The sequence below is a fragment of the Mastomys coucha genome, unplaced genomic scaffold (genome assembly GCF_008632895.1).
Source record: "Mastomys coucha isolate ucsf_1 unplaced genomic scaffold, UCSF_Mcou_1 pScaffold3, whole genome shotgun sequence".
Taxonomy (NCBI): domain Eukaryota; kingdom Metazoa; phylum Chordata; class Mammalia; order Rodentia; family Muridae; genus Mastomys; species Mastomys coucha.
The window spans coordinates 10,648,998-10,663,612 of NW_022196909.1; the positions used below are offsets into that span (position 1 = coordinate 10,648,998).

At 51.3% G+C, this 14,615-nt stretch overlaps 1 protein-coding gene across 5 annotated transcripts in view; it reads left to right on the top strand.

Annotated features, from left to right (window-relative positions):
* The window catches only part of Adamts14 (ADAM metallopeptidase with thrombospondin type 1 motif 14), an 85,488-nt gene that overhangs the window by 21,438 nt on the left and 49,435 nt on the right, over positions 1 to 14,615 (top strand). For all 5 annotated transcript variants that reach the window (XR_004112361.1, XM_031347873.1, XM_031347872.1 and 2 more), the window contains exons 3-4: positions 3,210 to 3,366; positions 8,194 to 8,384. Coding sequence is in view for 4 of the 5 variants with exons in the window: in XM_031347873.1 (XP_031203733.1) it covers positions 3,210 to 3,366; positions 8,194 to 8,384 (348 nt within the window). In the remaining variant the exon portion in view is untranslated. The remainder of the gene's footprint in view (positions 1 to 3,209; positions 3,367 to 8,193; positions 8,385 to 14,615) is intronic.

The window sequence follows — 14,615 nt, forward strand, 5'->3', positions numbered from 1 at the left end:
TTTGTTTTTTCGAGACAGGGTTTCTCTGTGTAGCACTGGCTGTCCTGGAACTCACTCTGTAGACCAGGCTGGCCTCGAACTCAGAGATCCGCCTGCCTCTGCCTTCCAAGTGCTGGGATTAAAGGCGTGTGCCACCACCACCCGGCCACAGACATACTCTTAGGCCAACCTTTCTCAGTTTCTGCCTGTGATCTTCAGGCCTCTCTCTGGTCTCTAGCATGGCCCATGACTCTAGCCAAGGGTTCCTTCCACCTGATGTACCCCTCCATCTTGGATGGCTCTTTCTGACTAACCTAGATGCTTTCTCCCTTCCTTTCATGAATGCACCGCTCCCCCCCCCCACACACACACACACTTTCATTGAGCTGTGGGGTCTAGCCTAGGCTTCCAGTCTCAGGATGCCTGTGTAACAGCTGGAGTCACTGTAGCTCTCCCTTAGGCTGCATACAGGCCTGTGAGGCAGGTCTGTTGTCTGTGACAGTGTGGAGATGTGCTGTCAGCATGGGAGAGGATGAAGTTGATGTGGGGAAGCTTTGGAGCCTCTTGCTTCTGGTCCTGTTCTTGACAAGATTTCCATGGGGCCAACTCACGCCTTTTTGGGCAGGGGTGTCAGGTTGTGTTTTTATCTCTCGTAACTAAGTGTCTAAGGTACACCCATCCCTCAGGGCCACACCTGCCTTAGTGCTGAGCAGGGTAGGACATTCCTCATCCTTGGCTCCTCCTCAGAGCCAGAGGCTGAGCCTCATTTACCTGTTTGCCAGAGCGAGTGGTAGATGATGAGGTTTTTGAAGAAATGCTGATGTTGACATTGTATGGTGTGTGTGGGTGTGTGTGTGTGTGTGGGGGGGGGTGTATATGTGCTGGTCTGTGTGTGTATGTGTATGTAGTATGTGTGGTGTGTGTGTGCATATAGTATGTGTGGTGGATATGTGGTGTGTGTGTGTAGGAGTCTGTGGGATGTGTATGTGGTGTGTGTATGTGTGGTGTGTGTGTTTGTGTGCACGTGTATGTGTTGTATATGTGGTGTGTGTGGTATGTGTGCTGTGTACATGCATGTGTATGCTGATCTGTGTGTGTATGTGTGTGTGCAGTGTGTGTGTGTGTGTGTGTGTGTGTGTGTGTGGTATGTGTGCAGGAATATGTATGGTGTTTGTGTGTTGCAAGCTTATGCATACAAGCATTCACATACCACAGTGTGCATGCTACCAGAGAACACGCTCAGGTTCCAGTCCTCTTCTTCCATCTTGATTGAAACAAGATCTCTTGTTCAAGGATCTTATGCCAGGCTGGCTGAGGTTTTCCTGCCCCAGCACCCCCTATTACCCCACCACACACACACACACACACACACAAACACACACACACACTCACACGTACACACTCACATACATGCACTCACATACTCACACACATGCACACACTCACATGCACACACACTCACACATGCACTCACACACATACAGACTCACACACTCACACACATACTCACACACTCACATGTACTCACACACATGCACTCACATGCACACACTCATGCACACACTCACACACTCACATACTCACACACTCACACATTCACACTCACACACACTAACACACTCACATTCTCACACACACTCACAACTCACACACACTCTCACACATACAAACACTCACACACACCCTCACACACACAAACACTCACACACACCCTCACACACTCACACACACATACACACACACTGACAGGCATGCTGAGACTATGGGGGTAGCTTGTGCTACTTGTCTGGCTTTCATGTGGGTTCTGGTGATCTGAATGCAGGTTGTCAGGCTTACGTAGCAAATCCTTTATACTGTCTTCCCAGCCCGAGAGCCTAGTCCCTCACATTTTAACAAATACACCCAGGTTTTCTCAGGCCAGGAGCCCAGGGAAGCTGCACACCATCACGGTGCCACCATTCCCTCCAGAGCATGCCTTGGCCTCATGGATGGGTCTGTACTGAGGTGTGATAGTGGCCATCCAGGTCCTGACCATCTCGGTTTCCTGCTTCACTGACAGACAAGAGGGCCCGATGCTGCAGGGGCAGGTACACTGGGCCATGGGAGGACTTCCCTGAAACACAGCTTCCAAAGAGGACGAGCTGGGAGGGGGATTCTGGTTCAAATGGAGGAGACCTGTCAGCTTATAAAAATGCACACGGTTTTAGGTTTACAGCTGGGCTCCCGGTGTCTGGGATGCTGAAGGCTTTCAATAGAGCCCTGTTAGAATAAGAGAGTGAATTCAACAAATACGTTATCTGCTACCTGGGAGACACCATAGTAAGTGGGCTGGCCTACTTTATAGAGATGATGTGGTTTGTGTGCGCGTGTGTGTGCCTGCATGCGTGCACACATGTGTGTGCATGTGCATGTCTGTCTGTGTGTGTGTCTATAGTCATATGCAAGCATATGCCTATCAACATTATACATCTCCTCATATTTTATTGGCCTCTTTGATTATAGTCTCTGTTGGAGGCTAATAACATTTGCTGGGTTTGGCAAGGTTAGTTAGATTTTTGTGTTTTGATTTCCAAGGCCAGTTCTTGATTTTTATTTTTATTTTTTATTTTATTTTTTTTTTTATTTTAAGGACTTTTTTTTTTTTTTTTTTTTTTTTTTTTTTTTTTTTTTTTTTTTGATGTGGGCTGTATGGGAGATTGAAAGTGGAGCCAGCACCCTTGGTGCACTATCCTGGCTAGGTTCCCGAGGGGCCCACCAGTCCCCTGCCGTAGCACACGCTTCAGGTCTGGACAACAGCCCTTTGTACTGGAGCAGGGTCCACACCTCTGCAAGGGCTGATTTCCCTTTTTTTCTGGGTCTTCCCCTCTTTGCCCATAGCGGGAGAAGGATACCTGGCTGTACGCTCCCCATTCACCTTGCAAAGTAAGAAGGGTCGAAGAACTTTGTCGAAGAACTAAGTCTTTGTTCCCACGAAACCTCAGACTGGCACAAGCCACGCGGGCCTGCTGTGTTTAAAATGGGGCCCTCCCCACTCCCCTGCTCCCGTGCTCAGCGTTCCTAACCCCTATACTTTTCCTGCCATAGGACTTCAGGAGTCCCAGGCTTTCCTAAGCCCCCCAACCCCCACCCCCGGGGAGGAAGAGCCCGCACCCGTGTTTGTTTTGCATCACTGTGTTCTCTCTCACCTCTTCTCTCTCTTTCCGTTGCTCCCTGTTCTCTCTGGCCCCCAGGCCGGCCTCATCCGCACAGACAATTCAGACTACTTCATCGAGCCCCTGGAGCGAGGGCAGCAGGCGAAGGAGGCTGGGGGGAGGACCCACGTGGTATACCGCCGGGAAGCCGTCCAGAGGAAGTGGACAGAGCCTCACGGGGACCTTCACAATGAAGGTAGGCTATGGCAGGCGTGACCTTTGTCTCTGTCTCTGGGATAACTTCTGATCTAAACTCTCAGTACCTGTCCTCAATCTTCTCATTTATAAAATGGGCCTGGCCCATGAGGGGCCATGCCAGGAGAGAAACCCCAGTGGATCGAAGGGGCTGCGAGCACTGGCCAGATCCGGGGGCTAGAGAAAGTCGCTTGGGTCTTTTTTTTTTTTTTTTTAAAGATTTATTTTATTTATTCTATGTGTATGAGTACATTGTAGTTGTACGGATGGCTGTGAGCCATCATGTGTGTGGCTGCTGGGAATTGAACTCAGGACCTCTGCCGGCCCCACTCTCTCCAGCGTAATTCACTATAGCTGTTTTCAGATGCACCAGAAGAGGGCGTCAGATCTCATTACGGGTGGTTGTGAGCCACCATGTGGTTGCTGGGATCCGAACTCAGGACGTTTGGAAGAGCAGTCAGTGCTCTTACCCGCTGAGCCATCTCGCCAGCCCCCGCTTGGGGTTTTGAACATGGATCCTTGGGATTCCAGCATCTCTAAGGATGCTCCATGTTGCTTCTGAAGGCTGTGGCTAAGCTGAAGCAGAGGTCTGAATGACCATTGGGGTTTTTTTTTCCCCCCTGAAAATATTAGCATCCTTTATGTGTGAGCATCAGGAAGGTTCTCTAGGACATGTGCCTGATGGCAGAGCAGCAGGGACTGCTTGGTGTCCAGGGCACCGTTTTGCTCAGGGATCCCCGGCAAGTGCTTGAACACCCCCAGACCTCATTTTCCTAGTACACTAACAAAGACTGTTGTAGATATCGGCAAATGCCCACGAAGCCCGAGTGAATGAAAGCCAACAGCAGCAGTTGATGAACGCTGGATCTTACTGTAGTCACTGAAGTAGCATGCTAATGTGGGAACCCCTTAAAACTGGGCACAACCCCGCTCCCTGGAGAACACAGTTGGGCGCCACCGTTGAGGGAAGCCTATAGTGCATGTGACAGGTGCCTTTCCGGCCCTGTGGTCAGTTTCGCAGTGAGCCTTAGCTTAGTCGTGGAGTTCCTTTGCCTGGAAGCGATGGCGAGGGATGAATGGAATCTGCTCTTGCACGGCCACACCCTCATGCCAGGGTCCTGTGGGGTGGGGCCTCGTGGGAAGGAAGGCTGGAGACCAGTTGTTCTATACTGCAGGGACTTCTCTGAACATCCAGCTTCTGCCCTCTATGTGTCACTGGTGAGAACTGCGGGGAGGAGGGTGGGGTAGCCCACAGGTGGGAATGAGAGGTTGGATGGATGTGGCATGAGTTAGGCTGAGGTGGGGACACAGTACCTCCTCAAGGAGGTACTCCTGATGTACTCCAAGGAGAACATCAAGTCTTAGATTTTTTTTTTTTTGGGGGGGGGGTTTCGAGACAGGGTTTCTCTGTGTAGCCCTGGCTGTCCTGGAACTCACTCTGTAGACCAGGCTGGCCTCGAACTCAGAAATCTGCCTGCCTCTGCCTCCCAAGTGCTGGGGTTAAAGGCGTGCGCCACCACTGCCCGGCCTAGATGCTTTTTTTTTTTTTAACCTCCTTTTTAAAGGTTGTTCTGAATCAAATGGCCATAAATCTATCTTTGAAGAGAGGTTTGGGAAAGCCTAGCTTCTCCTTTATTAGCCCGATCCTGACCTCCTCAGCAGCCACACAGATGGTGGCCTCAAGGCCAAATTTGCAGAGTTGAGATATCAGCTCAGGGAAAGGTGTCCGGTCTTTTGTACCCTAAACCACTTGAGTGAAACTCCTGTGTACCAGCCAATGGCCGGGGCCTGGCCGCTCAAGGTCTTTCCTCTAAGCGGCAAGGGGCGGTAGAGGACTTTCTTGGGCACCTTCGATTCTGAAGCAAGCACATTGGTAGGAACACTTCTCATGAGAAGATCTCAGGAATGCCTATCCCCTTGTGATGGGCCAGGGTTTTTCACAGGCCCGCTTTCTGTCTGGCATATGAGGAACTACCTCTGAGCCTGGCAGAGGAGTGCCCCAGGCTGAGCCCCACCCTCGTGTCTGCCTGGCCCCATTTTCTGTGGGTGTCCCTCTCCTGGCCCCGCGCAGAGTCAACACTACCCCCAAGGCTACATCACCTTTCAATCACCCCAATGGACTCTTGTCTGTGTGTGTGTGTGTGTGTGTGTGTATGTGTGTGTATGTGTGTGTATGTGTATGTGTGTGTATGTGTGTATATGTGTGTATGTGTGTGTCGGTGTGTGCATGTGTGTGTATGTATGTGTGTATGTGTGTGTGTATGTGTATGTGTGTGTATGTGTGTATATGTGTGTATGTGTGTATATGTGTGTGTGTGTATGTGTGTATGTATGTGTCGGTGTGTGCATATGTGTGTATGTATGTGTGTATGTGTGTGTGTATGTGTGTATGTATGTGTATGTGTGTATGTGTGTGTGTATGTGTGTATGTATGTGTATGTGTGTATGCATGTGTGTGTGTGTATATATGTGTATGTGTATGTAGGGGGTCCAGGTGCCCTCAAGGAAAAACAGATGGGAGGCTTGGGGGGCTCCACCAGATGGGCCTGTCACTCAGACTGCCTCTGGAAGGGCAGACTGCCTCCAGTAAAGGGGTACAGTGTTCATCCATGACTTAGGGTGACAATGTCCTAGGGGACAATTCCTCTAGGGCCTTTGGGTTATGGCCTTGGCTGCGGCTTCTTGAAGAGCATATGTGTGCAACATTCACACACCTGTGCCCCTACCTACACACTGACACTGTATACATACACAAATATGTACTCAGGTACCCCCATACCCCAATACTCACGCCTATACACTCACACATTCTTGTACACTAAAATACCCTTTTCCTGATCCCCCGGCCTGCCCTGGGCATCCTTTCTCTCCCCGACATCCTTCCTGAGGAGACAGCTGGATGTAAGCCTGCATAAACTCATGTGGCAGAGCTCTTGGCCTCAGCCGTGAACACGTATATGTGATGTGTATGTACATGTGTGTTCTTGCACATGCTGCTGTTTATCTGTACTTGTGAATGTGTGCTTCTGGGAGTGTGTGCACGTGAATGTCTTCTTTGAACGTTCTTTACCTTACGGACTGAGGCAGTCTGTTCCACTAGACTCTGGAGCTCAAGGATTTGGATAGCGAGCTAGCTAGCCTGCTCTGAGGAGTCCGTGTCTGCCTCCCACATCTTAGGATTCCAGGGAGGCACCCCCGCTTCCTCTGCATTTCTCTAGGGCCAGGGATCCAACTCTGGGCCACATGCTTGTGTTGAAACCCTTTACCCACTGAACCATCTCCTCAGTCTCCAAAGTGACCATTTTGAAGTACGTAACTGTGTGGCTTTACGTCGTCTTCGCCACGTGGGCCACCAAGACCCTTGTTTAATTCCAAAACCCTCCTGCGGCTCTCTTTAAAATCTTGAGTTCTCTCCTAGACGAGGGCTAATTCGTGTGAACACAGGCATACAGTTCAAGGCCTGCGTGACCACTTTAGCGGTCAAGGCTTCTCATCTCGGAGGTCTTAGTACACCCCTCATTTCTGGGACACAGGGGTCGCCCTCTGTATGTCTGCACTCTTCTACACGCGCACCTTTGGGGCTGGTGCGGGCATGTGCGTGTGATCTTCTGAGAGTGCAGCTGGCTTTGGGTGAGGTCTGGGAATGGAATCCGTGGGTCACCCTAGGTTTCAGGGATTGGAGATTGCTGGTGGTTTGGAGGAGCTGTACGTTTTCCATTCACTTGGGGGCTTCCTGGGTGGGCTCCCCGATACTGCTCAGCTCTGGCTCACTGTGCCTGGAGGGTCACACTGAAGAGACTATAACTGAGGTACCCGTGATAAACCCTCCTCCCCCCCCCCCCCCCCCCCCCCCCGTTAACACAGACTCCCCCCCTTTCCTCATTTACTGAGGAAATGTGTGTGGTCCCTCCCTGGGGGCAGTAATAGGGAAGGAGTGAGACTCCAGTTTATAGTTTGGGCTCTTGCCACTAATTTGCTGTGTGACCTAGGGTGACCTGTCTGAGCCTCCCTATAGTAGACATGGCCGAAAGGCTCCAGGGGTGTTGACTATCTGAGCGCTGCTCATAGGCTGGAGAGAGTCCTTGTACACACACACACACACACACACACACACACACACACACACACACAGAGGATTTCTCCCTCCTTCCTCCCAGTGGCCTGTCAGAGCTACTGGAGGCCATTGGGCTCAGATACTGGGCTTTCAGGAATGTTCACTGTTTGGGATTTTGGAGCATTTCCAAGTTGGGATTTTTGGGGTCAGGGATGCTCAGCTGTCACCGTTTATGTGAGTTCCAAGATCTGGAAAAAAACAAAAAGTGTTTTGGATAAGGAGCCCTCATACCATATGCCAGCTCCATCCATTTCTGTCACCCAAACTAAAATGTAGATTCACTGGCACCCTTCCCCGCCGCCCCCCCCATCATCACTCAACTGCCATTTGTCTGTCTGCTCATCTGCTACCTGCTAGGAGTGTATTTGTGGAGTGTCTGTACCCCCAGCTCTGGGTCCACCCTAGCAGGTTTTCAGATGAGTGTTTTGAGGAACCATCCAAGGGACTGGGGATATGTGCTTGCCCAGTAGTCTGGAAAACAACCCTGGGTTCACTCCGCTGCATCTCCTGAAACAGCATGGTGGCACATGCTTGCCATCCCAACGTTCAGGAAGTGGAGGCAAGCGGATCACCAGTTCCAGGCTATCTTCAGCTACATAGTAAGTTCCAGACCAGGCTAGACCACTGGGAGAGCCCGTCTGCAAAAAGAAAGCTATATAAAGACCCATTCAGCACGCGCAGCTCAGCCTCCCACTTTTTCTCTCCCGTTCCTAGCCTTCGGCCTTGGTGACCTTCCCAACGTGCTGGATCTGGTGGGGGACCGGCTGGGTGATGCGGAGCGGAAGCGGCGACACGCCAAGCCCGGCAGCTACAGCATCGAGGTGCTGCTGGCGGTGGATGACTCGGTGGTTCGCTTCCACGGCAGGGAGCACACGCAGAACTACGTGCTCACGCTCATGAACATCGTGAGTGTATCCGGTGCCTTGGGTAGAGTGGGTGAGCTGCTGCCAATGCTAATGCGTCGGGCCTGGAGCTCCTCGGGGAGGGTGTCGGGGGAACGACAGATTGTAACTTAGCCCGGGGAAGCATGGCTGTGGACGCACCTCCCTCCTTGGAGTATTGACCCCTTCACCCAAGCCTATGAACTGCGGGTCCAGCTAGGACCACGCTGCTGGGTGTGGTGGCTTCTGTGCAGGGACCAGCTAGAATTTGCTGGTTTCTTGTGGGATGGACTCAGTGCCACTGTGTCAGTTGAAGCCTGGCCTATAATGGCGGCCTTTTAAGAGGTGGTATTCCACAACTGGTGGCCCAGGCGTATGTGTCAGGGGATTTTTTTTTCTCTCTCTTGTCCTATGCCCTGTGTCTGAGACAGATTAGCAAGAGAAAGGACGTTACCAGATCCTCGGGTGTGAGGGAGGGCTGTCACTTGGAATGACTTACTCAAAGGAATGGCCAAAGCTGGAAATTTTGGTTTGGTCAAACTGGTTCTTGTGTGTGTGTGTGTGTGTGTGTGCGTATATATACACACACACACACGTGTGCGTATGTGTGTTACAGAATACTATTGAGGGGTCAGAGGACAATCTATGGGAAGTTGGTTTCAGGGATTAAATTCAGATTCTCATGCGTGGCATGAGTGCCTTCACCTGCTGAGCTACCTGTCAGACATTCCAGTGGGTTCTTCCTTTATTTTATTGAGTATTTAAAAAAATAATGTATTTATTGCTAAGTGGTAGTGGCTTCCACCTTTAATCCTAGCACTTGGGAGGCAGAGACAGGCAGATCTCTGACTTTGAGGCCAGCCCATTCTACAGAGTGAGTTCCAGGACAGCCAGGGCTACACAGAGAAATCATGTCTCAAAAAAACCCACAAAAGATTATTTATTTCATGTGCCTGCACCTTTGCCTGCACGCATGTCTGTTTCAGGGTGTCAGGACCCCTAGAACTGGAGTTAGGGACATTGTGAGCTGCCATGTGAGTGCTGGGAATTGAACACCGGTCCATCTGGAAGAACGGTCAGCGCTCTTAGCTGCTGAGCCATCTCTCCAGCCTCTCAAATGGAATTTTTTTTTTTTTTTTTTTTTTTTTTGGTTTTTCAAGACAGGGTTTTTCTGTATAGCCCTGGCTGTCCTGGAACTCACTCTGTATACCAGGCTGGCCTCGAACTCAGAAATTTGCCTGCCTCTGCATCCTAAGTACTGGGATTAAAGGCATGCGCCACCACTACCCGGCTCAAATGGATTCGTAAAGGCAGGAGAGGGCATGGAGATGAGGGAGTTGGTGGTTGTTGCTCAGTCAGGCTCCAAAGATCTGTGTTTATGGTGTGATGCTCTCCAAGGGGACTTCCTGGGGTCCCCTTTCCTAGCGATTGCTGCTGTTTCAGTAAGGGACGTTCCAGAGGTTTCTTGCTGTTTCTGTTCAACCAGAGATATTTTCATCTTAAAGCATTCTAACTACTCTGGGGTTAGAGGGGGATCCCCATCATCCAGGGGCTGCCTTGAGGCTGTGCAGGTATGTCCTGGAGGGGCCTTGACCCTCTGCCGCATCAGGAGGCCTTTGCTTATGGTGGGACCCACGTGTGTGGGTTCTGGGATGAGAGGGGGCTTGAGTGGCCACGGAATAAAAGGGGTGCTCTCAGGGCTGTGGCAGAAGGAGAAACTGGGAGGTTCAGGGCTGAAGCAATATGGCTAGGGAGGTAAAGGGAGGCTGAGAAGACAGACAGGAATGTGGTCACCACCCAGATTTAGAGCTTCCCTTGGGAGAGGACCATGCATTTTTGTTGTTCTCGTTGTTGTTCTTGCTTTAAATTTATTTATTTTCTTTTATGTGTCTGGGCTTTTTGTCCGCATGCATGTCTATGCACCGCATGTGTGCCCGGTGCCCTGGTACTTCAGCAGAGGGCATCGGGTGCCCTGGAAATGGAGTTTTGAATGGTCATGAACCTTCATGTGGGTGCTGGGAACTGAAGCTGGGTCCTCTGTAAGAGCAGCAAAGTATTCTTGAACCTCTGCACCGTCTCTCCAGGCCCTGTTGTTTTGAGATCAGATCTTGCTAAATAGCTCAAGCTGGCATTTCGCTCCTTCATTTGCACCCCCCCCCCCACATACACACACCCTTTTTATTTTTTTTGTCCCAGGGAACTGAACCTAGAGCTTTGCATAGACTCCTGGCCCTCAGCTCCTTGCTCTTAATTCTCTATTTTGACACAGGATCTTGCCAACTTGCCCAGGCTGGCCTTGAGCTCACCCGTGAGTGCTGACGCTGTAGACTGCAGCATCGGCTGATCCAACAGTGAGGAGGAAGAGGAGGAGGAGAAGGAGGAGGAGGAGGAAGAGGAGGAGGAGGATGAGGAGGAGGAGGTCTCTGGATAAATCATAAGGAGGTCTTGCATTCCTTTTCAAGGCCAGGGTACTTTTGAAGCTTGCTCGGCGAGGTGTGACGCATTTAGAAGGACCTGGCAAACCCCTCAGATTGGGAGCTGAGAGAGAATGCCATCGGCCTGGCAAGGCAGGGAGGGGAGGTTCTTTCTCTGACCTGATGGTTAGGTGTGTGGAGGCCAGCTTCCTGCTTCCCTTTCTTTCCCAGGCCCTTCTCCACCCCTCAATTTCACTAATAGGTAAAGGAGGCCTACCCAGGCTAAAGTGGCCCACCCTGACACTCTTGGCATTCCCAGTTATGATGCTCTGACTCTTGACTCTTGACCTGTGACTTACACCCTTGGCCAGGAATCATTATCAGCTTCCCCTAACCACAATGCTCTGAGATTCGTCTTTGGAGATTGCTCTGTGGCTAGCCTGGGTTTATTCTTTCTTCTCCTCTTCCTCCTCCTCTTCCTCTTCCTCCTCTTCTCTTTTTGCTTGTTTATTTTTGAGACGGTGTCTTCCTGTGTGTTCTAGACCAACCTTGAACTTAGTACGTGGTCCAAGCTGGCCTTGAACTCTTGATCCTTCCGCCAACCCCATCCCCCGAGTGCTGGGATCTCAGGAACAGTTCAGTGTCCTCGGCTGGGCTGCTGGCTCGTTGCTGGTTTGCCCTGTGGATAGGAAACACAGGGCCTTGGCTGGTACAGCTGAGGCTATGTTTCCCATGAAGCCCTGCTTCTGTGGTTAGGGAGCCTCAGAGCGCCCACACAAGGCTTAAGGGATTGTCACTACACACACCTGCCAAGCAGGTTGTATAGGGCTCTGACTTCACTTCACAAAAGGATGGTTAGCTAGACTTCCTGTCCCTGGAGGTACCTGGATGGGCAGCCAACAGCCTCTCCCTCCCATGGGACCCAGAACATCCTCCTCATTGTGGGAGGCTTTTATATGGCTGGGATGCTGGAAGCACAGACATCCCTGGGGGGAGACGTCATGGACCCAGGGACACAGGTGCCATTTTACTTTTGTCTCGAAGCTCTGCCTGCCTGAGGCTTTGTCTCTGCCATCCTGGCCTGGTGTGGTCATGGGGGATATCTGGTTATCAGGCTGGAGGCTCTTATCCTGCTAGTGTGTGGGAGCTAGGTGGAGTGAAGAGTTTGGGCAGATTCAGGGTGAGGCAGTTACCCTCAGCCAAGGAGATGCAGCCCAGGGTGGCCCAGGCTGTGTAATAATAGGCAAAGGAGGCCTACCCAGGCTAAAGTGGCCCACCCTGGCACTCTTGGCATTCCCAGTTATGATGCTCTGACTCTTGACCCTTGACCTGTGACTTTCACACCCTTGGCCAGGAATCATTATCAGCTTCCCCTAACCACAATGCTCTGAGATTCGTCTTTGGAGACTGCTCTGCGCCTAGCTTGGGCTTCTTCTTTCTTCTCTCCTTCCCTCTCTTTCCTCCTCCTCTTCTTCTTCCTCCTCCTCCTCCTCCTTCTCCTCCTCCTGAGTGGAGGAGGCAGGCTTTTCATGCCAAACCTAGCCTGCTTGTCAGGTTAATTCTGCATGCACTTGGGTTGTGCTGGAAAAATCTAGAGCTACTGATGATAGGCAAGAGGGGGAGGGGGGTTCCCTTCTCATTCTTCTCTCACCTGATGGTAGACTTGGGGTGCCTTTTTTCTTTTTCTGGGCCTTAGTTGACCCCTTTCCTTGGTCCATTTCCTTGGGGTTTCTTAAAATCTCAGTACCAGGGAAACACGGGTAGTTATTTTCAGGATTTACCATGCACTTGCTGGGAGCCTGTCAACAGAGGTAAACCTCTTACCAGGCAGTGGTGGTGCACGTCTTTAATCCCAGCACTTGGGAGGCAGAGGCAGGCAGATTTCTGAGTTCGAGGCCAGCCTGGTCTACAGAGTGAGTTCCAGGACAGTCAGGGCAACACAGAGAAACCCTGTCTTGAAAAAACAAACAAGAGATAACCTCTCATTCTCAAAGCTTCAGTCTGAACACACACACACACACACACACACACACACACACACACACACACACACACACACGCTAGCGCACCCCTCAGTTCCCTGAGATAACCAGACTCATTGAAGATAATGCTGAAGGGACTCAGAGGAGGCAAAGACAGAGAGGCAGGGTCGCCCGCCTCCTCCAGGAAGCAGCCTGAGCATTTTGTAGCTGGCTCGTCTCTCTCCCATAGCCATGGCCTTGGGACTTGGAGGAGCTAAGCCATCAGCTTGGACTCTATACACCAAGTAAACAGCAGAGCCAGTAAACATAAGATCCATCTGATTCCAACGTTTATGATCCTTACATCGCAGCTGTGGGGAGGGGAGAAGGGAGACCGGCGCCCTCGCCTAATAATGTGCAGACACATACCGTGCAGGCACGCACACGTGCACGTGTGCCCTCGAGCATGCTTGTGCGCATACACCCAGCCCTACCTTCAAATGGGTTTGCTTTTAACTTTTAACAACAAAACAAAACAAACAAAACCAGATGTAAATACAGTGGGGTTTGGGAGAGAGACAAAGGAAGGGAAAGGAGTCAAGGAGAAGGAGCGAGGCAACCTTAGGCTATATTTCTATAATCACTGAAGGAGCTAGGGTGCTGCCAGCATCTCATGGGTAGAGACTAGGGAGGCCCCCAAGTATCCTGCTGTGCAGAAGGCAGCTGCCCAACCAGCATCAAACTTCCCATGGTGGCACGTGAAGCCCCTGCTCTAAGGTATTTGCCCCTGTTACCACACACAGATCTGGACATTTTCTAATCCTCCCCACCCGAGAGGAAGAGAGGAAACATCTCTCACCTCACTAGGAGGTGCAGCACAGATGTTGTCCCCTCCCCGGTACAAAACACGTGTTAGCAACAGGTGAAGGAGAACACAGGCTACTGTGCCCAGAGCACTTTCCCACAAGACATTCCACTTCGTCATCCACAGAGGGGACTCCCGACATTCTATTCCTGGGGTGGTGTGGTGGGCTCCCAAAGTAGAAGGCCGTTTTAAACGAACAGATGTCGCCGGCTAAGCCCAGGCTTGGAGCGCTGGCTGGACATTTGTCCCCTTTTGTCTTCTACACCACAGAAGTGAACAGTGGGCTCCCGAAGCTGAGATCAGGAGGCAGGAAGCGTCTCTGAGGTTTACCAGGTCTCCTCGTGCCTCCGTTGGTAGGCAGGCAGGCCTGCCTGGGACATCAAGGCTGCTTGCTTGTTTCAGAAATAGGTTATGGGGTTTAAATGCAGAGCATTGTGGATGGATGAAAGGGAGCCTGTTGGGCTGGGTGGGTCTGTCCCTGTGCACTGGGAGCCACCCTGCACAAACAACCTGGACATGAGGCGGGCCAAACAGCTTGGTCCCAGGGGAGCTGTGCAGGTCAGCCCTTGGGCTCTGGGGAGCCTCAGAGACAGCGTATCCCTTGGTGTATGCCGATTGGCAGAGGGAAGACACCGGTCACTGGGAGCCCACGCCAGCCCTGTGAAATATAAGGTCATGGTCGTGAGCTTGAGCCAGGGGGCAAGTTAGGAGAGTCAGCATCCTTCTCTCACCCCCGTGCTGCGGACTGGGGGCAGGCAGGGATTGCTCATCTAGCACATAAGGAAGTGTGGGACCTTGGCCAGTTGTGCTCTAACTTAAGAGATGGGATTTTGGGCCCAGGCCTGGCTGATGTGTGGATCAGGCTGAGCACCAGGGAGACAGACTGATGGCGGTGAATCTAGCCTGGGCTACATAGTGAAACCCTACCCCTTCCCTCCACATACAAATGAAAGAAAAGAAATGTATATGTGTGTGTGTATATATATATATATATATATATATATATATATATATA